At 50.4% G+C, this 23,032-nt stretch overlaps 10 protein-coding genes across 10 annotated transcripts; 3 read left to right on the top strand and 7 right to left on the bottom strand.

The window, feature by feature from the left end:
- Window positions 1-27: 27 nt before the first annotated feature.
- Window positions 28-2,340, top strand: sly1 (syntaxin-binding protein; the record flags this gene model as incomplete). Its single annotated transcript, XM_026756710.1, has 4 exons — window positions 28-67; window positions 137-353; window positions 428-792; window positions 854-2,340. 4 exons carry the CDS (start codon window positions 28-30, stop codon window positions 2,338-2,340), a joined length of 2,109 nt encoding a protein of 702 aa, XP_026612128.1.
- Window positions 2,341-2,719: 379 nt separating this feature from the next.
- On the bottom strand, window positions 2,720-3,894 carry preB (alpha-factor pheromone receptor STE2; the record flags this gene model as incomplete). Its single annotated transcript, XM_026756538.1, has 2 exons — window positions 2,720-3,045; window positions 3,150-3,894. 2 exons carry the CDS (start codon window positions 3,892-3,894, stop codon window positions 2,720-2,722), a joined length of 1,071 nt encoding a protein of 356 aa, XP_026612127.1.
- Window positions 3,895-5,299: 1,405 nt separating this feature from the next.
- On the top strand, window positions 5,300-6,133 carry bud32 (serine/threonine protein kinase BUD32; the record flags this gene model as incomplete). The annotated part of the gene is made up of 1 exon (XM_026756249.1): window positions 5,300-6,133. The coding sequence occupies one exon, from the start codon at window positions 5,300-5,302 to the stop codon at window positions 6,131-6,133; it is 834 nt and encodes a 277-aa protein (XP_026612126.1).
- Window positions 6,134-6,333: 200 nt separating this feature from the next.
- Window positions 6,334-7,239, bottom strand: CDV56_102483 (putative gamma-cysteine synthetase regulatory subunit; the record flags this gene model as incomplete). The annotated part of the gene is made up of 1 exon (XM_026756102.1): window positions 6,334-7,239. The coding sequence occupies one exon, from the start codon at window positions 7,237-7,239 to the stop codon at window positions 6,334-6,336; it is 906 nt and encodes a 301-aa protein (XP_026612125.1).
- A 760-nt stretch (window positions 7,240-7,999) lies between these two features.
- On the bottom strand, window positions 8,000-8,827 carry CDV56_102281 (aldo/keto reductase family protein; the record flags this gene model as incomplete). The annotated part of the gene is made up of 3 exons (XM_026755900.1): window positions 8,000-8,152; window positions 8,214-8,586; window positions 8,661-8,827. The coding sequence occupies 3 exons, from the start codon at window positions 8,825-8,827 to the stop codon at window positions 8,000-8,002; spliced, it is 693 nt and encodes a 230-aa protein (XP_026612124.1).
- Window positions 8,828-9,643: 816 nt separating this feature from the next.
- CDV56_102086 (CsbD family protein) lies at window positions 9,644-10,235 on the bottom strand (the record flags this gene model as incomplete). The annotated part of the gene is made up of 2 exons (XM_026755705.1): window positions 9,644-10,072; window positions 10,134-10,235. The coding sequence occupies 2 exons, from the start codon at window positions 10,233-10,235 to the stop codon at window positions 9,644-9,646; spliced, it is 531 nt and encodes a 176-aa protein (XP_026612123.1).
- A 497-nt stretch (window positions 10,236-10,732) lies between these two features.
- On the bottom strand, window positions 10,733-12,253 carry CDV56_101803 (indoleamine 2,3-dioxygenase; the record flags this gene model as incomplete). Its single annotated transcript, XM_026755422.1, has 2 exons — window positions 10,733-11,902; window positions 11,963-12,253. 2 exons carry the CDS (start codon window positions 12,251-12,253, stop codon window positions 10,733-10,735), a joined length of 1,461 nt encoding a protein of 486 aa, XP_026612122.1.
- Window positions 12,254-14,091: 1,838 nt separating this feature from the next.
- On the bottom strand, window positions 14,092-15,866 carry CDV56_101298 (IscS subfamily cysteine desulfurase; the record flags this gene model as incomplete). The annotated part of the gene is made up of 2 exons (XM_026754917.1): window positions 14,092-14,514; window positions 14,736-15,866. 2 exons carry the CDS (start codon window positions 15,864-15,866, stop codon window positions 14,092-14,094), a joined length of 1,554 nt encoding a protein of 517 aa, XP_026612121.1.
- A 1,115-nt stretch (window positions 15,867-16,981) lies between these two features.
- CDV56_100428 (amphiphysin) lies at window positions 16,982-21,530 on the top strand (the record flags this gene model as incomplete). The annotated part of the gene is made up of 4 exons (XM_026754047.1): window positions 16,982-17,165; window positions 17,237-18,250; window positions 20,573-20,912; window positions 20,960-21,530. The coding sequence occupies 4 exons, from the start codon at window positions 16,982-16,984 to the stop codon at window positions 21,528-21,530; spliced, it is 2,109 nt and encodes a 702-aa protein (XP_026612120.1).
- Window positions 21,531-21,572: 42 nt separating this feature from the next.
- Window positions 21,573-22,131, bottom strand: CDV56_100296 (uncharacterized protein; the record flags this gene model as incomplete). The annotated part of the gene is made up of 2 exons (XM_026753915.1): window positions 21,573-21,993; window positions 22,043-22,131. The coding sequence occupies 2 exons, from the start codon at window positions 22,129-22,131 to the stop codon at window positions 21,573-21,575; spliced, it is 510 nt and encodes a 169-aa protein (XP_026612119.1).
- Between the last annotated feature and the right edge of the window lie 901 nt (window positions 22,132-23,032).

Below are 23,032 nucleotides of genomic sequence, written 5' to 3'. Positions count from 1 at the left end.
AACAGCGCATGTGCAAGTGAACATACCATGGCGTCTCATGCAATGTCTCTTCGAGACCGTCAGGTCGGTAGGTTTCTCATACCGATCTGTTGAAAATCATTCAATGAGTATAGAAAGTCGCTAACTAGCCTCATAGCGTCTATTCAGAAGATCCTCAATCTGAACCACGAGCCGCACGCGACGGACGATGCCCCTCACGATATATCAGCTCAGGGCCTCATCTCCACGCCTATCCTCAATGAAGATGGCGATCCCATTTGGAAGGTCTTAGTGTTCGACAACATGGGCCGGGATGTCATCAGCAGCGTGCTTCGCGTAAACGACCTTCGAGCTTGGGGTGTCACCATTCATCTGTACGGTTATTGTGGTGCAAGAAGCATAGGATTGCAGCTAATCGTACGTTTTAAAGGAATCTAAACTCTACCAGATATCCCATCCCCGATGTCCCCGTCGTATACCTCGTTGAACCGACTCCTGCAAACATCCAAGCAATTACGAATGATCTCTCCCGTGGACTTTATTCTCCTGCCTATGTGAACTTTCTCTCATCCGTACCTCGACCACTTCTTGAAGACTTCGCATCTCAGATAGCTTCCACCGGTACCGCGGAGCATATTGCTCAAATTTATGACCAGTACTTGAATTTTATCGTAGCCGAACCGGACCTCTTCAGCTTGGGACTAGGCAACGACGCATACTGGAAGATCAATAGCGCCAAAACGAGTGATGAAGAGTTGGATGCCATTGTTGACAAGATTGTCAGTGGGCTGTTCAGCGTCAGTGTCACTATGGGTATGTTTCAAACCCTCTCCGCGCTTGAGAGTCAGCCGTTGATCATTCCTGGAATAATCAGGTGCGATTCCAATCATCCGTTGTCCGAAAGGCGGAGCGGCAGAGCTGATTGCCACCAAGCTCGACCGTAAACTGCGTGATCATATACTGAATTCGAAAGACAACCTGTTCTCCAGCAACAAGAAAACGCCCTCAGGAGTCCCTTCTTCACGACCGGTCCTGATTATCGTCGACCGTAATGTGGACTTGGTACCCATGCTGTCGCATTCGTGGACATACCAATCATTAGTACAAGACGTGCTTCAAATGCGGCTCAACCGGATAACAGTTGAAACTCCGATTGACGAGACAAACCCTGCCAAGGGCGTGACCAAGAAAGCATACGATTTGAACAGCAATGATTTCTTCTGGAATCGTAACGCTGGAGCTCCTTTTCCCCAGGTGGCGGAAGATATCGATGCTGAGTTGACGCGGTATAAAGAAGACGCAAATGAAATCACGAAGAAGACTGGGGCCTCTTCAATTGAGGACTTGCAGAATGATACCAGCGCTTCTGCGCAGCACCTCAAAGCTGCCATTACCCTGCTTCCCGAACTACGGGAACGCAAAGCTATTCTGGATATGCACATGAATATAGCAACTGCACTGCTCAAGGGGATCAAAGACCGCCAGCTGGATAATTTCTTCGAGCTCGAGGAGAACATTACGAAACAATCAAAAGCACAGATCATTGAATTGATTAATGACCCTGCGAAAGGCAGCAACCCTACCGATAAGCTCCGGCTATTCCTTATTTGGTTCCTAAGCACAGAAACAGACCTGTCCCGCGCAGACCTGAGCCAGTTTGAGGAGGCTCTCAGGCGCGCAGGAGTTGAGGATGTCAGCCCACTGACCTACGTGCGCCAGGTTCGAGAGCTCACCCGGATGACCATGATGACGACTGCCGCACCTCAGCAGCAGTCCTCGGATTTGTTCCGTGGATTCTCATCACTTTCTAACCGCCTCACTGACCGCATCACTTCCGGAGCATTGGGTGCCAATTTCGATTCACTCATTTCAGGCGTTAAGAATTTTCTGCCTGCAAACAAAGACCTCACCCTGACCAAGATCACCGAGTCCATCATGGATCCGTCCTCAGCCTCCAGTTCAGCAATCGCGAAAACAGAGAACTACCTCTATTTCGACCCGCGGAGCGCAAACGCGCGTGGGGCCATACCCCCGGCATCTGCGTCTCGCAATCCACAAGCCCCAGGGGCCCTTGGAGGTGTGGAACGAGGGACCGGCGCCACGTTTGGCCAGCGTCGCCAGGTATTCAACGAAGCAATCGTCTTCACCGTGGGTGGAGGTAGCATGGACGAATACGGCAATTTGCAGGACTGGGTGCGCCAAACCAGCGGACAGCCGGGCGATGGTGCAGGGGCCGGCATTCGCGCTGGAGCAGGGGCTATGGGTGGAGCTAGACGGAGAGTCGTCTATGGCAGTACGGATTTGATGAATGCTAATGAATTTCTGACGGAGTCGTTGTCCAAACTTGGCCGGGAAAGTTGATTCCGCTTTCTCCTTGGAGGAAACCAGTTTGGTCTGTAAAGAAAATAGATTCATCTCTTACGTTACATACCTTAATAAATATCTTATGTCATGATTCCGCCGCCTCTAAGCTAGCTAGTTGGAATGAATAGTTCTTTGTTTGGATTATCGAAATAGGTACTGCTAGTGGAAAAGGCTAATCTTCTGTCAATGTGTATTTCCCAGAGTTCAAATGAAAGCAGAGAAAGTAAAGGAAAAGAAACAAAAGGAAGGTATTATTATGACACGACTGGCGCTGTAGCATATGGCTTGTATCAACTGAAAAGAGAGAAGAGCACCTCGCAAGAAAACTCCAGACGGATAAACCGCTTATGCATTCCTCAAATAATGTAATGACTACTCACACATCCCTGTGGGGATCCTTTCGGTAGCTATGGACGGAGATGTCATGCGCCACCGAAATGCCGAACCCGTTCTCCGGGTCCTGCTGAGGTTTACCGGTTGACTGCTGTGAGTAACATGTGGTGTTCGGTGAGGTCATAGAGGAGCTGATACACGGGCTGGACTTGTCTCTCACGGCGCTGTCGGAGGAGAGCATGTTCCACAGATTGTGACGGGACGCTGTAGAGTTCGCGGTGGAGTTCGCCTGGTCAAGGGCGAATCCAGCCCAAATGGAGGAAAGAGGGAGCGAGATGGTGACGAGGGTTAGGAGGTTATGCGAAATTTCTGGGATTGTGCTGAAGTACTGGCAAATTGCAAAAAGGGCTTGACGGAGTATTGATCAGTATGATCTCTTTAATTGGATGATGCGATCCTTTCCGGGGTCTTACCTGGGATGGTCATAGTTTGGCAACCCATAATGAATATGACCTTCATCGGTCCGAATTGCTTTACACCCAGCCTCTTGCGCATTTTGATGGCTAGGCCAAGCTTGACGACGAAGACGGCGCAGAAGAAGCAGATGCTGACGGTTGACACGATGTTGGTGGCACTCTCCAGCCAATCCAGGTGGTCCATGGTGCCTGCGTGCATGATTTCCATGCAGTTTAGGACCGAGTAAGCCAAGCGAACGCCGATCGGAACAAGGGCAGCAAGGATCGAGGCACCGAGAAGTAGGATCCGATACTGACGACGCAGGTTGGAGCAGACAACCTGAACCTGAAGCACCAGGGAGACCTCCACGAAGATAAGGACAAGAGTGAAGAACACAGATGCCATGACCTGGCCGGCATAAGCACCGCGTGACACTCTGGAAAAGTCACCAGCCAGCAACGCATACATTCTAGCGAATCCGGACGAGAAATAACTGAGCTGGCAGGCCAGTCGTATGATATTGGCAAGTAGCGCAGCAACGTTCAGCACAAAAACGGATGAGACGCGCTTTTCTGGTCTTGTCAGCAGCAAGAGGACTAGGAGGAGGACGATGCATGCACCGAGCTGGGTGCCATAGTTGATGCTTAGACGAAGCATGTAGTGCAGGAAGTCGTCCGCTTGTCCCATTGATGAGATGATGGTTGTCCCGTCGGAACCAATCAGAGTGATGTTCTGCGTAAAAGGATCAAATGTCGAGTTCATGTTGACTTTGCTGTGATCGGTCCTGCGATCAGAGGAAGTGACAAAAAGTCTTGTATACGTATGGAAGATGAGAAGATGTGACTTTCTAGCCGATAGAGGTGCTTGCAGAGGTGGATAGGCTCAGAAAAAGACGAACACCAGGTCCGAGGGAGTCTAGATATGGAGATTGAGCATTGTAGAAGTCAAGATCGAGGCCACAGTATAGCAGCTGACTGTCCAACCTGCGGTGACGGACTGTCTGAACTCTTGAGGCAGCGTGGGGAATGCTATATGCAGTGCAACACCCGAAACAAACAATGATATGGAATGGCCATGGAGAGGTGTAACAATATTTAGATGACATTGCGGTGGGCCCCAGTTCCAGACAAAAGCGTTGATCATGACTTTATCCATATTGATGTGCTGAAAGAGAATGAGTAAAGTTACCGAGACCTGATTGTGATGAGTCCGAGACCTACAATATCAAGACGGGAGGCAAGAACAATATCAAGACGGGCAGACAAAGAACATCGCTCTCACGGAGAACGTCAATCTTGTCCCATCTGGATTCACCATTGACATGCTGCCATTCTTGTCGATTTGCAAAGCAGTTCATCACGACACTATCAGCATTGGATTTTTGACAGCTTGATCAGCGGCAATTCCCTCGATTCTAGTGAGGATCCTGGTATGATGTATGTGTTGTCGCGAAGTTGGAGAAATGAGCGGATGTACACTGGGTCATGTTTCATCAAGACAGTTCAAGAACAGGAGCTTCAACTGCATCGATGATGTCTCAGTGTCTCCAGAGAGATCTTTTTGAGTTTAGTATTGTCTCCTCCTGATGAGCTGCCTGTTGTTGGCGTCTTCTAGAGGCGAGCACTGAGGTAACAAGCTGCATGGGCTATCACTTCATCGTCCTGCAGGGGATTCGCTTAGTTGCCTTTGAGTCAAATAATCTCAAGACCTTTAGACCAGATCGAGACGTATTTGCACTACCATAGTGGCCTGCAAGATTCAGACGGACCAGGAATGTTCAGCTAGATTGCAAACCGCACGTATAATTTTAACCTGTAGACTCTGATCTTACATTTGACGGAACGGGAATAGCAAGACGGTCATTCAAGACGATGAAGACGAGCTTCATGATAGCTTCAAGAAGCCAAGACAGAAGAATTGGGGGATTTCCTCCCTTTGGAGCTCTCTCGTGCCACTATCGTAGTACAAACGGATGATAGATTTCCTGGATTGATCCGTGCAGCGGCCCCACCTTCAATAGTAACTTTTTCTCAGATTCATCACAACCACATCCACAACCATCATTAGACCAGCTGCAGCACATTCGAAATACTCTTATATCGCGGTCTTACTTACTATCTTGAAGCGCCTCGAAGCATTAACACAAGACCGGCATCAATCTCGAACCATGGCTTCAGCAGACTTATATACACCACCTCCCCTCCCTTCTCCATTCACGAACACAACCCCACCACCGCAATTGCTCACCCAAGGCGCCGAAGCGCATCTCTACAAGACCGTCTTCCTCTCACCCTCCACCCCAGCTGCTCTGAAGATCCGCCCGTCAAAGCCCTACCGCCACCCGATTCTCGACCGACGGCTCACGCGCCAGCGCATACTGCAGGAAGCTCGGTGCCTGGTAAAACTGGTCCGGGAAGGCGTCAATGTCCCCGCCGTGCTGGCGCTGGATTGGGAGGGCCAAACTGGCGAAAAGGGATTCGGAGGGGCCTGGTTGATGATGGAGTGGATTGAGGGATTGGTGGTGCGAGTCGTACTGGAGCGGTGGGAGAAATACATGAAGCGGAACCAGGCTGGCCAGGGCGCGGAGGGACTGAAAAAGGAAGAGGCGCGGGTTCGAGAACTGATGAGGAGGATCGGTCACGCTGTTGGTGGACTGCACAAGGCCGGCGTTATCCATGGGGATCTGACGACGAGCAATCTCATCCTGCGACCGCCTAGTCATACGGAGCAGCAACTCGCTGCTGACGAGACAAAGCCGTCCATGGAGGGGGATGTTGTTCTGATCGATTTTGGCTTGGCCAGTCAGAGTCTGCAAGATGAAGACCGCGCGGTCGATCTATATGTGCTTGAAAGGGCGTTTGGTAGCACCCATCCTCGTACTGAGCCATTCTTCGAAGAAGTCCTCAATGGGTATAAGGAAAGCTACAAGGGCGCTATCTCTGCGTTGAAACGGTTAGAGGAAGTGCGGATGAGAGGTCGCAAGAGAAGTATGATTGGATGAGCGGCTTGCTCGAAGCATGTTATACCCGGACTCTCGGCTGTCCAGTTGAGTTATGAGGAGAGCAACGATATACACATGCAATCATTCGTCATCAATGAAGAACCAAGATATTGCGCCACGCTCTATCGCACAATGCAGCGAAGAAAATGTGTACTTTGCAAAGATAGAAACAAGATCTCACTCAGTAACATCGCAATTTCTCATGAACGCGTCTTGACGCAAGCTCCCACGTCTGCCAGCGCGAAATATCCCTTGTTCTCGACCACTCCGCGGTCCTTGACCACCGCCGTGTACTTGACCACCCACTGTGGCTCAACATCGCCTTTGATCCCGTCGTCGGCATCTGCAGTGGACGCGAGGATTCCAGCACCCTTCTCCCCTGGACCCAGCAGCTCCCGTGTCGTGCCCACCGGCAGGATATCATTGCAGTCGTTATGCGTAAGCAGTTGGATATTCTCTTGCTTCGCATAGAGAATCAACGACTTGGGAACGACACAGCAGTCCCGGAGGTTGATCTGATCAACGGATGGCCTGACCTTGGTATGTGGTAGAAACCGAGCGAGCCTGTCGCTTCCAAACTCCGCCACACCCAGCTGAGCAATCATGCCTTTCTCATGCAGCCCCTCGAGCGTCCTCCACGACTGAATGATGCTGTCAAAGTCATCCGGCTCCTCGCTTCCGCCATCCGACGACACCTCTTCTTCGCTGTCGTCCTCCGCGTCGAACAAAATCCCAGGGAAGGAGACAATAAGCAGATCGATAGAATCCACATGTAGCTCTTTCAATACCAGATCAATCGCCTGGCGTGTATGCGCGCACCGTCGTGACGCCGGGACTCCGGGTAGATAGAACAATTTTACCGTAATATCATACTGCAACCTCTCCTCTGCCAGCCCGCGCTGCGAGAAATCGATCGCGGGAATGTAAAGCGCATCGTCCTGCATCGATGTCCATGCCTTGTATCTCTCCGTGGGTTCAGTCCGACTCGCATCCGAGGTTACAAGCTGTTGCGCAGCTTGGAAATTCGCTCGTAGCGAGTTGATCAGCTCGACGTTCGATTTGGTTGTACCTGGATATCTGATGACGGATGAACCGCCACTGGTCATGAGATTTCTGCGAAACACATCTCGATCAGTCTCGTCCGGTGATAGTGGGGTAGTCCCATAGTCACAACAGCTTGCCACTTACGAGGTGGAGAGTATCAACTTCATGGCTATTTACCCTTGGAAAATCAGAGTACAAGCCAGAGATATCGATTATGAGTTCCAAAAAGTTGGGTTGCGCTTAGGAATGCTGATAAATTGCGCTTGATAAGACGGATTGGATTGCATCGGTTTGAATTGCTAAGCAGCCCCGCGCCCGAAGTGATTTCCGCTCCGGTACGGAGGAAATGTAACCATATCGGGGACCGAGACGCCAACTGGCATTTCACGATTTCCCCGACGCATGTGCAGGAAATGGCATTAGAATATCATTTCGCAATACTGCAGAAGGCTCAATCTACAAGGCTATATCACTGATTTGTTGCAGCATTTTGGGTATGCCGTTCACTAAATATACGACTCCGCATTGCCATCGTCAGCTTTCTTGACAGCTAGGCTTTGGAGATTTGAGTCGCAAACATACATGGCTGTGTCTATTAGCATCTTTTAGGTTTTAATGGACATCAGGCGAAGCCCAAGGATAAGACCGACTTATGGCAGACTCGATCCTTGATATGCTGGCGACTCCTCTACAAATCGAGGCCACAAGTCTCGCATCACATGTCGAGATTCTATACCACTAGACTAAGGACTACATCGTCCGGACACTTTTTTAGTCGAGCTGTATTAGTCTTTTTGACATCACATCCTTAGCACGACAGTATCAATCATATTCAACAGTAGGATCCCAATCCGTCGGCGAATATTCTCCCGTATTGAGCGCCTGCATATCCTCCTCCGCGAGCTCAAAATCGAAGACATCCGCGTTCTCCTGAATGCGCGCTGGCGTAACGGACTTGGGAAGCGCAACAAACCCCTAGTTTCATCCCTCCGTCAATCATATCCTGCTCATCAATATCAACAGACAGAGCACTCACCTTCTGCAAGCTCCACCGGATCATAACCTGCGCAGGAGACTTGTTGTATTTCTTCCCCAAGGTCTTCAAAACAGGCTCGTTGAGCCGATACCCATGCGCGAGCGGCGAGTACGCCTCAACCACGATATCGCGTTTCTTAAGCCACTCGACGATCTCCGATCTATCCAGCCATGGATGCAGCTCGTACTGCCCAACGTCTATCTTACCCCGGCCCTCGCCGCCCTTGATATACTCCTCCAGTTCATCGAGGTGATGGATGCCGTAGTTGGACACGCCGATGGACCGAGTCTTCCCGGCCGCCTGCGCCTCGACTAGAGCGCGCCAGGAACCAAGGCGGGCATTCTTGCCGCCGTACGGAGCATGGATGAGGATTCTGGCCGTATCACTGAGCTATATCCTTCGAAGCCATGTACCGGAGAGTCCGGCAGGATACGTGGTTATACCTACAGATCAAAATACTCCACTCCGGCCTCTCGCAGACTAGAGTCGACTTGGCGCGCGGTGCGCTCGTACCCCATTGAGCCCGGCGGGATTTTCGTCGTGAAGAAGATGTCAGACCGATCGAGACCGGAGTTCTGGATTGCGCGGCCGCAGGCTTTTTCGTTCCGGTACATGACCGCAGAGTCTACCTACATTTTTCTGTCAGCTAGTATTCGTACTCGGCAGTGCTGTGGCTTGTATACATGACGATAACCTGTTTTGAAAGCCTCCAGGGTGGATCGCTCTGTTTGAGATGAGGGACTGCGCCGGTGGTTTCGGTGTCAGTGCGTCGGATATGTATTTTGTATATCTTTTACGCACATCATGTAGACCTACTCCGGCACCGAGATTGATTAGCATTGTAGGCAGTGAAGCGGAAGGTTTCGGGTGTTCAGGACTCACTCCATATCCAAGGACGGGAATCTCATGACCCGAATTCATTCGATATGTCGAACGCAGAGTCAAGGACTTTGCCATGTTGCGCAACATAAACAATTTCAAGTTAGTGTCTTTCAGTATGATATATCAGATGTATGAAGTTGGAATGGAGCTGAAGTTGTTGCGAATACTGGCGCAATGAGATCATAATGAGAAGAATGGTGGGTCTGGCTTGGTGAGGGGCACAGCTGACAAGCTCACTCTATCATAAGGTAATATCCATATGGAATTATTCCGTAAATGCTTGGTATTGATGGAATTAGTTTCCAGGCGATCCTTGGCAGGTTCTTTCTCCTACTTTCCATGTTACTGGAAGAGTGATAAGCCATGAAAGAACGTCTTTCGCGAGTCTCAATTTACATGGGTTAAGCTCAGGTTGACGAGCTGAGGAGGAGACGAACTGGACACGGATAAATTGGTTCAATCAAGTCAATTGGATATCATATCATAAGTCATAAGGTATCAAAGCATCAAATCACCGGACCAAAGACTCAGGCCCAGCCAGAGTCAACTTAATCGTATCTCTTCTCCATATCCACCTCAGCACCTCTCTGTCTGACCTTCCCCTCATCATGCACATCCCTCCACTTCTCCTCCTCAGCACGATCACCCTTGACCGCAGCCCCAACCGCTCCCAAAGTCCCCTTAGCCCGGTCCGTGGCGCCCTCACCCCAATCCTGCAACTGGCCCTTAGCCTCCTGCGCCTTGCCGCTAGCATTCTGCTCCTGGCCCTCACGGCGCAGATTCTCGTTCCCGATCATGTTTCCGATCGACTCCTTGGCCGAGCCAATGGTCTGATCCCAGGTGCCCTGGGTACGGTTGGAGTTGTCCTTGGCCGCGGCGCCGGTCTGGGGGTCTGCGGCGATGGGTCCCATTTTGCCGGTTTCGTGGCTGGCGGCGTGTTCGGCTTTGCCTTGGTTGTGGGTAGCTTCGCCCTCGGCCTGATGTGCTATTAGTGAACCGTACGGAGAACGATGAGGTGAAAATGTGGTGAGTGCCTACCTGAGTGGATGGGTTGCCGGTGAGAGAGCCCACGGCGCGCTGGGCGAGGCCAGTGGCCTGGTTGATGTAGCTGTTGAGGGTGGAAGAGTTGTTGTCAGACATGGTGATTGATTGCGTTCGTAGAATGTGGAAGTATGTGCAAGTATTTGTTCAGATATTGATGTTGGAGGAGAGCTTTTGTTTTGATATCTTTCATCAGAGATCCAGAAGTATGCATGGTCTTATATAGGCAATTGGTGACACTGATGTCCATATTTGTGGCTTGAGATAGATGACATCATACCATGACATCATGACACGTGATCCCAAGCTTTCAGGGCATGCACCAGACATCCAGAAACAAATGCACGAGATACCTGGATGGCATCATGAATGCGTCATACGTCGTGAAGATTGAAGTGAATTCTCAAGAGAGTATTCCGTTCGAAGCTGAGTAAGGCGCCAAGCTGTCATTCTGGATGTTCGGAATCTATACCACCCGATAATGAAGCACCGCTAATGCAAAGTGACGAAGTCTATCACAAATCTCGCGCTCGTAACATATGAAAAAGAGGAATAATCGTTTTTCTCATGCCGTAAACTCCAATACCTCGATTGGGTTACCAATGGCATATACCACCCTCACTATCATCTGCCGTCCAGGTCCCTGATAGTCCGACCACTTCCAGGTGACCGTCCGGATGCTCTCCCAACTTGCTCAGGGCCGCGAAGCTCGGCTCCGCCGGACCGTTGCTTAGTAGTCGTCGAGCCCAAGCGTCAATAGCGGGTTCTCCGGTCTCATTGCGGGCTTGCTTCAGAAACGGGATCAACGCTGTCCCGCCCGTGCCGCGCAGCTTCTTGCTGCCAGGGCGAACATTGGCCAGGTTCATTGCTAATGATGTCCTCTTGACACCGGAAGACTCAGGTGCACGATTTCGTGCATCCCGAGAGGGGACGATGATGTATCGGGACACCATCTGAATGTGTTTGTCTCGCATGGACCGCAGCATAGCGAGGCAGGCATCGTAGGCAAGGCAGAGCGCTTTATCCGAGCGTCGCGCTTCCACGTACTCCCGGATGTTGGCCACAGCGCTCACGTGTTCCAGGAAACGCCGGTGAGGACCGGGCATGTAGGTTCGCATCTCCTGGATGAATCCGTGCCGCGGTGCTCCCGCAACGCCTTCCTTCTCATCCTTGGACGGAGTGCTGGCGTGACGAGTCTCGCCGGTAGGCCGGTGTTCGATGCCTAGTGCAATATCGAAGAATTGGATAAGTGAACTCTGAGCATTGCTGCCACCTCCGTATTGGCGATACTCGGGTTCCTCACTTCCATCGTCATACATCAGACCGTTCGGCAACCCTGCATCAGCCATGTTCTTGCTTCCAGCGAGATATGGCCGGATTCGATGATAGAACACGTAGGGATCACAATGCTCATACATCCGCTCGAGAAGCACACCAATCTGGTCCAGAGTCTCGGCAATACTTTGCAGGCACTCCGTAACTACTCTGCTATTTCCAGTCCGCGCTGCGGAAATAGCTTGCAAAACCAAGGGAATGGCAGGTCCTCCACGGGCCTCAATAGCCACCGAAGTCAGATAGAACCATCGTTCATCGAGTGATCCTGTGAGGGTGTTGATGCAGGCAAGGTTATCCAGATCGTAAGCGGGTTCTTCTGGGAAGATAGGCTTGTAGTTCCACAAGCACACTGCGGCATATGTGGCCACCGGAGGAAGCTCTAGATGGTCGCAGACCTCGAGGAGGGGGATAGTAAGCTGAGGCGGAATTCTCTGGAATCAACCATCAGTATCAGCATGTGCACTGCAGAACTCGTTTGTTAGAAAGCCTACCTCTTCTGGTGTATTGCCACCCCAGACGTAACCGTGTAGCATGAATGTCAATACAACATAAGCCCTTCGCCACTCATCTTCGGCATGTAGGTATTTGGTTTGAAGAATAGGTAGACGGTTGACAACGTCCCGCATCCTTCCGCTGTGTAGAAGAGACTGTAGATTGGAAGCTATCCATTCCCACTTGGCATAGTAAGGATCTGGAAGGGCGTCGAGTGGCGGTTCAGATGGAAGGAAGCCATGATCTGGCGAGATGCCGTAGTCCGCGAGAGCGGGGATAGGAGCAAGCATTGTGAAGGCAGGGAATCAATGCAAACAAGCTGGAGTGGCAGCTTGAATACAGAATAGGATGGATTTGAATATGGTGATTTAAGCAATTGAGAATTAAAGCAGAACCCGTTTGTTTATCTAGCGGATACTGGAGTCCGCGTTCCTCCTGGAGGCAAATCCGTGAGTCCGTGACTTCAGGTTCCAAAGTTTGTTAAACTCTGCTCCGGATTCGACACCCGAGTGGCTCAGATCGGACGATACCCCAGATCTTTTGATCGAATTGGGGCGTATGATGAAGTTGATCGTGCGCCTATATTTCAAAGCTTGAGAAGCAACTGGTCTTTGAGCAAAGGACAACTCAGCGGAAGAGACCGGTCTGAGACAAAGCAACCCGGCAGTCCTTCAGTCAGACTTCACTGTATCACTAGAGAAAGCAGGATAGACCACACAAAGAAGCAGGAATCCCAGCCATGAAATAAAAAGCTTCCCGATTCACGCGGAGGAGAGCGGAAGAAAAAAGCTACAAGTACAGGAAGAGAAAGAAGATCAGTGGCCCTTCTAATTCGGGATGTCGGTAGAAAAAGTTGCTCCTCCGGTGGGGGATCGCATGAGGATTAATAATGTTCGTGATTGCGTGAGAGCAGAAAAGACAGGATAGAAAGGAAGCTGGCGTTGTGAGTTATAAATTGGTCGTGTGCTCTGAGTACTGAAACAGATTGACCGGATTAAGCATGACTGGGTGAGGAATATTGACGGCTCTTCCAGAACGAGTCTCCCGGCTAGGACGGATCATTAATCAGAATGTCAGGAGACAAGACATCCTGGCCAATCAATAGAGATCATTCAGACAGGAGAACAAGGAGGTGAATGTCCCGTGGAAAAACGAGGCCGATATAGGCAGAAGACTTAAACCTGACTTTTGCAGAGTGAGTGGTTATTATTGAGCACTGGGTGGGCCAGAGACAGGGTGATGAGACACGCAAGAGAGGGTGACATGAGGAGGAGACAATGCGTCGGAATGCTATGAAAAGTTGGTATGCAGGTTATACAATGACATTATTGCAGCTCTTTTGTACTTTATATCAAGAGATCGAAAGACATAGTCCAGACTCCAGATACTCCAGACGTAGCTAGTATAGATGGGATGGCAGGTGAAGCCATGCCAGCGGCAGCACTGGGTGGAAGCGAGAGGGGGTCACTATTTGACGAGTGCTAGCTTGAGTGCTAGAGAATGAACCGGAACCCCCTCTGACTGGCGGTCGCCGCCTCCCAGCCCGCAAGTGTGCGAAATCGGGTGCAGTTCCCCCTCCTTAAGCGAGTCCGCCGGCGCTTTCGCCTGCACCCACGCCACCCCGTTCGGGTCTGCGGTGAAAGCAGGGGACACCGAGTTTATTCTATTGTTGGGTCACATGATTGACGATCTGAAGTACCTTAGACTACACTCGGTGCAGACATCAGTACCATATTATTTGCTGTACTATCTACTGTATAATTATCCACTTAGCAGGAGATACGCCGCACTCCTTATTGGATTTAGTAAAGAGAACTAACATACGCTGTGGCAGTTCCTTATGACGCATGACTACTTAAGCATATTTCCTAGCTAGACAAACAGTACTAGTAGTGTCGGTGGAGGAGATGAGCCCTGCATTGAAAGTTTGATATGATCTAGTGCGCGAGGTTGAAGCAGCTCATTACTCAATTCTGTACAGACTATATAAAACGGATCAAGTGTCATCAATCCTCATATTGTTACATGCCAACCCAACGCCGTCCGAATGTGATATTTGCGAATGATGAATTCAATGGACAGCAGACTTCGCCAGGCCATCCTAGGAAGGTAAACCAGGAGAACATGTTTAATGCTGACTCCATTCGATGGTGTTCAGATCAATACCCTCCTGAACTAATTCCCACAGAGGACTCAGCTCTCGGAGGAAATGGACGCGGTCCTGAACAGCCTTGAGAACGTAGTCAATCTCACTGTCAGTTGTGAATCGTCCAATACCAAAACGGATACTGCTGTGAGCGCTCTCGTCACTGCTGCCCAGCGCACGAAGGACGTAGCTGGGTTCCAGTGAGGCAGAGGTACAGGCACTACCGGACGACAGAGCAATGTCCTTCAAAGCCATCAGAAGGGACTCGCCTTCAATATAAGCGAACGAGACGTTGACACAACCAGGGTAATGGCGCTCAGCATCTCCATTGAGCGTGGTGTGTTCCATCGCCAGAAGTCCATCCAGCAGGCGCTTCGACAGCCGTTCAACGTGCTTTCTATCATACTGCTCGATACATTAGTATGAGCAATTCATAGCATCGATGAAGTCATAGCGAGAACTTCAGTAACTGTCGACTCATTACCCCTGCGATGTACGTCATGCAGCCATGACAACATACCAAAGGTATGAAGCTACCGTCATGGTCTCCGAAACCAATGCAATATATAATCCTCGTCGACAAACATCGAAAGAACATAGAACTATGAAAGAAAAATAAAACTTACCTCCATATCCTGACCGGCGATGCGGCAAGCCTCGCCGAAACCAACAACCAAGTGAGGAGCAAGCGTACCACTGCGCAATCCTCGTTCCTGACCACCACCGGAGATGATGGGCTCAAGACGAACCCTAGGTCTACGTCGAACATAGCAAGCACCAATGCCCTTGGGGCCATAAATCTTATGGCTGGAGATAGACATCAAGTCGATGTTCAGCTTGTTGACATCCAAGGGGATCTTGCCAACTGCCTGGGCGGCATCAGTGTGGAAGAAAATCTTCTTCGAACGGCAAAGCTTTCCGATCTCTTCCATGGGTTGAATCACACCGATCTCATTGTTGACGGCCATGATGCTGACCAGAGCCGTGTCGGGACGGATGGCCGCTTCGAGATCCTCCATCCGGATCAGTCCGTTATTTTGAACGGGAAGATATGTAACCTCAAATCCCTCATCTTGAAGATGCCGGCAGCTGTCCAATACACACTTGTGCTCAGTCTGTGTTGTGATAATATGCTTCTTCTTGCCAGAACGACCAAAGAACCTGGCCACACCCTTGATGCTCATGTTGTTACTTTCGGTGGCGCCGCTCGTAAAAATGATCTCCTTTGGATCCGCCCCAATCAACTTCGCAATGTGTTCTCTGGCTTGTTCGACAGCCTTCTCCGACTCCCAACCGTACGCGTGAGTCCTGGAATGAGGGTTGCCGTAAATACCGGTGAGATAGGGAAGCATAGCGTCGAGAACACGAGGGTCGAGCGGTGTAGTGGCCTGCATATCCAAATAGATGGGTCGAGTTCCTTGATCCATGACAGTTGCTTGTTTCAAGATACCCGCAGAGGGACTCAACGAAGCATCTCCGGAGATGCTAGAGGCGGGAAGTTCGACCTTTCCAGGCTGAAGACCTGTCTGCTTGATGAAGTTCTTCTGCTCCTGTTTGATGGCCGTGTCGATCGAAACCTGAGCATTTCCAGCTTTGGTCTCGGTAACATATGTCCGTCTCGAAACTGCACCACCGGAGGTGGCGAGCATCCGTTTGGGGAAGGACGCGGTCGCCAGGGAGCCATGCTGAGTCGACGACAGTCGACGAGCATAGGCACGAGATGCCTGTCTCAAGGCAGATGGTGTAACGCTAGACATAATTTAGATGACTCCTCAACCGTACCATTAAAGGCTTGATGCTCAGTTGATGGCAGAGAGGATAACAGCTAACGAGAAGGCGCGAAAGTTGCAAGAGTGAGAAAAAGGTTTGGATCCGGTTATATCATTGCCGAGCCCGCTAAGCCCGATCGGAGTAATCAGATAGCTCGGTGAATTCCCTTTTCTGGGAAATCTCGGTCTTTTCCACAGGAATCTCAAGCTCTCTATTGTCCGATGTATCATGTGTACAAGGTATATTATTGTCAAGATGGGTAGCATATCCATACCATGTCCTCAAGTGAATAGAGCTGGAAGGGAAATTTCATACAGCTTCTGTGGGGAAGAAAAGGCAGGGGAAACGGCGAAACGCGATTACCCCGCGGTTGTTTACTCTCTGTTTAATATCAGAGATGAGCAGTAGTATGTCAGAGATATTCCTGGCTGTGCTTGGGTTCAATTAAACCCATTATGTACCGATGTCGAGCCATCATGGTATTACGGTTATGCCTAATGCTGTAGCCAAAAGTAACACCAAGCCTGAATAACTGGTGCCTAAACCAGCTCCTGGAGGGAAAATCCGACATTCGGTTTGGTTCTCCGGTGCTGCGCCACACCTCGATCGATCCTATGTTCAGTCACAGGAACATGTATGACTTCATCATATCACGGTGCACAAATGAGCAAAGGAAAATCAGGCTCAGATTACTGTCAAATGGCATATTCATTCATAAAGTTGGCGTCTCCCATTGCCAGGCTTCATCGGTCACTCACTGCACTTGATACCAAGACAATAATAGGTACCTGGTAGATAGCTCTCAGCCACACTTACCTCGACAGCCATCCTATGTCATAGCTCAGCCACAGCGCCGAGCAGACGAACCATTATATTGGGCTGGGCTGAAGGCTGCAAATCCACTCCAAGAGGTCGCTTTCCCCCACTCCTCACCACCGAGCCATTTCTCGCTCTAATATCGCTCTTTCTTTGCTACTCCCTGAGATCCTCCTCCTCTATTGCCCTAGCATCATCTCAAACACACCTAAATCCCACCTCTGTCTACACCGAGCACTTCCGCCGAGCACCTACACAGCAGATCGCCCCGCCAGGAATACCCGAGATGAGTTTGAAGGGTTTCCAGAAGAGCATTGTTCGCGCACCGCAGCAATTCAAGGCGCGGTTCAATATTGGCGAACACACAAAGGATCCGATTTATCAAGATGCCGAGCGACGATTTCAAGAACTCGAGAAGGAGACGAAGAAGCTTCATGATGAGTCCAAGAAGTATTTTGACGCTATTAATGGTACTGATTTACTCGTGGTCGACCTTGTTGAGCCAGATCTGGGTGGCAAGATGGACTAATGAACAACACAGGCATGTTGAATCACCAGATCGAATTCTCCAAAGCCATGACAGAGTTATATAAACCCATCTCCGGTCGCGCCTCGGACCCGAGCACATACACCATTGAAGGCAACCCGGAAGGAATTCAAGCCTGCGAGGAGTACGAAGCGATAGTCCGCGACCTACAGGAGTCACTTTCGCCCGAGCTAGAGTTGATCGAGACCCGCATTGTGAGTCCGGCAAATCAACTGCTGGAGGTGATCAAGGTGATTCGGAAGGTAGCGGTGAAGCGAGATCACAAGAAATTGGACTACGATCGACACCGCAACGCTTTGAAGAAACTGCAGGAGAAGAAGGACAAATCGCTGAAGGATGAGAAGGCCCTCTATAAAGCGGAGAATGACGTGGAGCAGGCCACGCAGGAATACAACTACTACAACGACCTGCTCAAAGATGAGCTACCCAAACTCTTTGCCCTTGAAGCCGAGTTCATCCGCCCGCTGTTTCAGTCGTTCTACTACATGCAGCTGAATGTGTTTTACACACTGCATGAGAAAATGCAGGGCATGAATATCGCCTATTTCGATTTGACTCTGGATGTTGAGGAGGCATTCGAAAAGAAGCGTGGCGACGTCAAGGAACGGGCAGAAGCACTCACTATTGTCCATTTCAAGACAAAGGGTCTAGGCCGACAACCCTCCAAGTTCACACCTCCCGGCAAGGACAAGATGGCGTACGAGAGCAAGAGCACGTTCTCCCGCACGAATCGCTCCGAGGAGACCGACAACCCTCCTCCACCGTATTCGGCCTCTGCAAGTACTGTTGCGGCTGCCAAGGCCAAGCCGGCGCCTCCGCCACCCAAGCCCAAGCCCGCCCGATTTGGTGCGGCAGTCGAGACGGTTACAGCCTTGTATGACTACGAAGCACAGGCGCATGGTGACCTCAGCTTCTCTGCGGGCGACGTGATTGAGATTATCCAGCGGACGGACAACCAGAACGAATGGTGGACTGGTAGAGTCGATGGACGAGAGGGCCAGTTTCCAGGTCAGTTTGATTCACTTCTCTTCTTTCTAGCTTGAAGACTAACCTTTTTTCCACCGCAGCAAATTATGTCCAGTTGCGTTAGCATGCATATTTTTACCACTTCCAGCGCTTATGTTACAACATTCATATTTCCTGCTTTTTGATGCTGCTACCTATCATCGACGGCTCTTTTCAGGAGTTGTGGGGTTCCTTCGCACAATTTCTTTGGCTTTCAGCACCACCAGCATCCTCAATCATTACCTCGTGTTCTCTATTTGCTCGTCTCCCTGATTGCCTGTCATAGAGCATCGCGTGCATGGTGATAGTGTCTTTGCTTGTAAATAGTTCCTAGGCTATTCTTACGCCCCCATCAACGGCCGAAGGCCTTCGATCCAACTACATTGGACTGATATGAAAACAGTACAACCGGCTTTCAGGAGCTCCTGTATTCAATCAGGTAACAAGCAGTGAAAATTCATATCAAGCATGTAGTTGACAACACCTCTGTCTTCGATCAGTGCTGTGTTCGAAGGGCCGCCCAGTCAAGGTACAGCACAGGTGCAGACACTGTAGGTTCCATGAGTAGCCGGCCAGAAACGATTTCCGCATCGCTAACAGAGCGAACGCCAGCAGCACGGGTAGTTCCTACTCTCACCTCCGCTGGAAAATGCCACCGTAGTTCGTCTTAGATATCGGACGCCGAGTCGTTGTTCACCTTCTTGACATCCTCGTAGCCACAAAGCCAAAAGACCATGCGAACAGATCCGGCCATTAAATTTTTTATCAACCTAGAGTAACATTTTCAGCACAATTATGGTGAGTCCCTCCCCATTTGAGCCAGGCCAACTCCAATGTTGAAACACTCCTCCCATGCTCCGGTCCTATCAAAGGCCTCAAACGAACTCCCGTCCTCAAAGGCCAGGAGTTCGGCGATTCATCCTGAGGTGATCATCATGGGGTCAGACTCTACACTCTGTGTGGCCAGAATTCGGAAGACCTCTTCCCTCCCTGCAATGCCAGTGTCAATGTTCTGTAGCCCTTTGGCTCCAATGAGCCGACTATATGCAGCTGGCTAGTCGCGTAAGTCCTGGTACTTCTCACCCATCTCAATACATCTGCTGAGATGGGACTGCAGCACTTCTTTAGGCAGGTCTGTCTTGAGTTTCATGGCGTCCCCCTATTATGCGTAGGTGGCAGAGCACATTTTCAACTCATCCACTTCCTTTGCCTTGACTAGGATGTAATATTGGGGTCAGGCTTAATTTCTGCGTGATGGTCCGGCCATGGTACCCCGTAATCCTTCTTAGATTAAATAGGGTGTCCTCCCCCTTCCGGTGTTCAAACGTCGTCGGGCTCTGCTTATACTTAGCCATGCATACCTTGCAAGAAGGAAACGGGACGAGTGACGTACGGTGTGAAAATGGAAATGCAGTACCACCCATTTGTCCTTGTTATGCCGCTGGTATTTCGCCGCTTCTGGACCCAATGTCCCAATCTCATTGCTTATCCAATAACCCATCTCCAACAGAAGGCCCTGGTAACGCCCGCCTCCTCTTGCACCCGCGTAGTCTTCCCACTTTGCGTAATGCAAGGGCGGGTCGTCTCAAGATCCTCATGGTAAGTGTGTTAAAGCTTTCCATGCAAAAGCATTCCTCTGGTGGCTGCTGGTTCTGGTTCTTTGCTGCCACTTTCTTCTTGATTTCATCCAGGTATTCTCCAATTGATGTCTTCCCTGAACTGGCGTCCGTCTTGGACGCGGGGTGACCGTAGGTTTTTGCAGAGCGGGTTACCTTCCTTAAAATAGCTTCATCCGGGACCGCTTTAAGATCCTCATCGCTGAGCAATCGGGGCTTTTCTGGGATGGGATGAGAGCCGCATCCACCCATCCCAGAGCAGCCAAACCTTAGGACGTCTGCCTATGATATCACGACATCTATACCGATTGCAATTCTCAGTGTCAGGGTCACTTCATGAGATGCAGCCATAGACCTCGGCGTAAAGTTGGAATTTCCATCGATAGCAACAGACCTGGCCTGGGCGTTGACATATTCCATCTTTCTACGAGCGGAACAAATAACAGCACACCTTGATGCCTTCGTAGATAGGAAGTTGGTCACGTAAATGACATATTACGCCGCCAAACGCCATCGGTCAGTACATTTGACCACCTGGAGTAATTACCACGCACCTGCCCTCAGGCTTGACCGCTATGCTACCTCAGATCCTCCCTTTTCTGCACTCTGACTCAACATTTCTTCACTTTTTACCAGCAAAGCATATTCCAGCCAAGATGTCTTATTATTCGCTCGAGGATACAATCGATCAATTTTTTTCTGGCTGCAGTCACGCGGGAAGAATGCGACCGAGCTGCTGCTGAGATTACTGGTCAATCTGTGGAGCCAGTTCGGCTTCAAGGAGCGTTCAGTTACACTGTAGCAGCTGGGGAGCTCCTTGTACAATTCCGTGTTCCCGAGTCTCTCTTAGATACAGAAAGGCTGGCTCTGGCTCGGAAGATCTACGGCAGCGTTGTGCCCGCCTGTGTCAACAGAGGTGTTATAGGACCATCGCCTTCACTCACTGTCTATGTCATGGACAAGATTCCCGGAATAACCTACATCGAAGTACCTTTAACAACACTATGTTGTACTTCGTGGCAAGAGCAAACAGTGTCGGATTTTGCGAGGTACTTTCAGTTTCACTATGCTGTGGAACCACAACTGACCTTGCTAGATTTTTTGCCAACTCATGGGTGAACCGACTGACGGAGCCTCATCGCTCCGAGCTCTCTTTGGCAGATCTTCAAAACAAGCTTGATATACTTGTACGGCAGCTCCCTCCGCGTTTTTCAGGCATCATCTCCAACCTTCGCGAAGAACTTCCCGCAATTTTTGTTCCCAGGTATCCGTTGGCTCTAACTCATACTGACCTGTGTGAGATGAATATCATCGTCAATGCTAAAGCAGGCGGTATCAATGGGATCGTTGATTGGGGTGAAGCGAAAGTTTTGCCATTTGGAATGTCTCTGTGGGGTATTCGGAGCATGCTTGGTACTATGAACTCAAGTGGTTGGCACTACCACGAAAATTCTTCCAGGTTGGAAGGGCTTTTCTGGGATACGTTCCATAGACATGTGGGAAAGATTTCCGATGACGACAAACATGCCATGAAAATTGCGGAACGGGCTGGATTGGTTCTTCGTTATGGTTTCACTTGGGAAGATGGTATTTTCGAAAGGCCCGTGAATGAGCAAGATTCTTCGATTAGATATTTGGATGCATTCTTACACCGCTTGGAGGATTGAGCATGAAACACCTCTCGCAATAATAAAGAAAGTGAGGGCCAGTCATGGCGAAGATGGCCCGTGGTGTAATGCTTGCAGCCCGAATATGTCTGTCAGGTTATGTTCAAGGAGGTACCTGAAGATATCCTCAAAGAAAGACGGATCAATTTCGCTAACATTGATCGGCGGGCCTTCCCGGTACTCATAAGCAACCAGTATCCCGTCCAGAGACAGCTTGAAAGTATGACCGTGGATATTAGATGTGTCAACATCTTCAATGGGGACGGGCTTTGTCCAGCATCCCGCGGGGCTCTCAAAATAATGACCCAGCATCACCTGATCGCTCGGAATTTCAAAATGCCCATGGATGAGATGGATGCCGAACTTGTCTTGGACGTTGTAGCGTGTCAGAATTTTGCGAATTTCCTGGGAATGATTGAGAAGAAGCGGAGGCTGTGCTTCGTCGGATGGAAGCTGATTGTACCTAAAGCAGTTCTTAGTGAGGGCAAATAAAGATGGACAGCAGAATATACAAGGTGGATGACTGCTTCAGATCGGCCAGAGTCGGTGCGGTGTGTAAACCAGGCACAGCAGCTTGTTTGATGACCGAGGCTGAAGCCATTTCGATAGGTAAGGCAGGAAATGCCTATGCTGAGCCTGCCATAGTCCTTTAGCCTAATCATCGTCACAAGCCTTGACAAGCACTACAGCAGTTGTCCATCTCCACCAGTCGGGTCTCGTATTCAGGAGTCTGCTCCATTCTGGCTTGAATGGGGAGTACTTATACCACCCTCTACTTTTCATTTTCGCTCTAACGTCCATTATCCCCAATCACTTCCTGTCCTCTCAAACTCGAATCTACAAACTTCCAAAATGAGAGTCACAGTCTGGTTCTCCCTCCTCCTCACCACAGCCCTCGCAGCTCCCCAGAGTGACTCCCAAGCTCTATCCAGCGATTTAGCCAACTGGTCCTCCCTCGGAAATGCCCTGTGAGTCTAGCCATTCTCACCTACGACAAGAATCTACAAAACTAACAAGCCAACAGACAATCTCTAAACTTCAACTTCACCGTGCCCACCAAAACCGCCAACCTCGACAACATCTCCCCACCGCCTCGCTCCCTCATCCCAGAGGTCATCACCGCACTGCCCCCTTCCGTACTAATGGAGCTCGTCATCCCCTCTCAGCGCAGCGCTCTCGCCAGCCAGTTCAAGGCCGGGAGTACACCCGCCTGGTACGCAAGTCTCCCCAGCGATGTCCAGAGTTACCTGTCCGTGGTAAAGAGCCAGATCTCCGAGGGCGCGTTGACCGCTACCACGGGACTGGCGTATCAGACTGCAGCTACTGCGTCCGCTACGGGGTCGGCGACAGCGACGGGTGCGTCTGCGGGGGGAGCAACGTCTACTTCGTCCAAGGGAATGGCTGTTGCGGCGAGACCGACGGGGGTGTTGGCCTCTCATCTACATCTCACCTTTCACACACCCGTACCCGTGTCCTGTCAGGTCGTCGCGTTGGAGCGTCCA

Source organism: Aspergillus thermomutatus (genome assembly GCF_002237265.1).
Source record: "Aspergillus thermomutatus strain HMR AF 39 chromosome Unknown NODE_187, whole genome shotgun sequence".
In the NCBI taxonomy this organism is placed as follows: Eukaryota; Fungi; Ascomycota; class Eurotiomycetes; order Eurotiales; family Aspergillaceae; genus Aspergillus; species Aspergillus thermomutatus.
The sequence above is the reverse complement of the archived record's forward strand: the minus strand, read 5'-3'. Positions and strand labels throughout refer to the sequence as shown.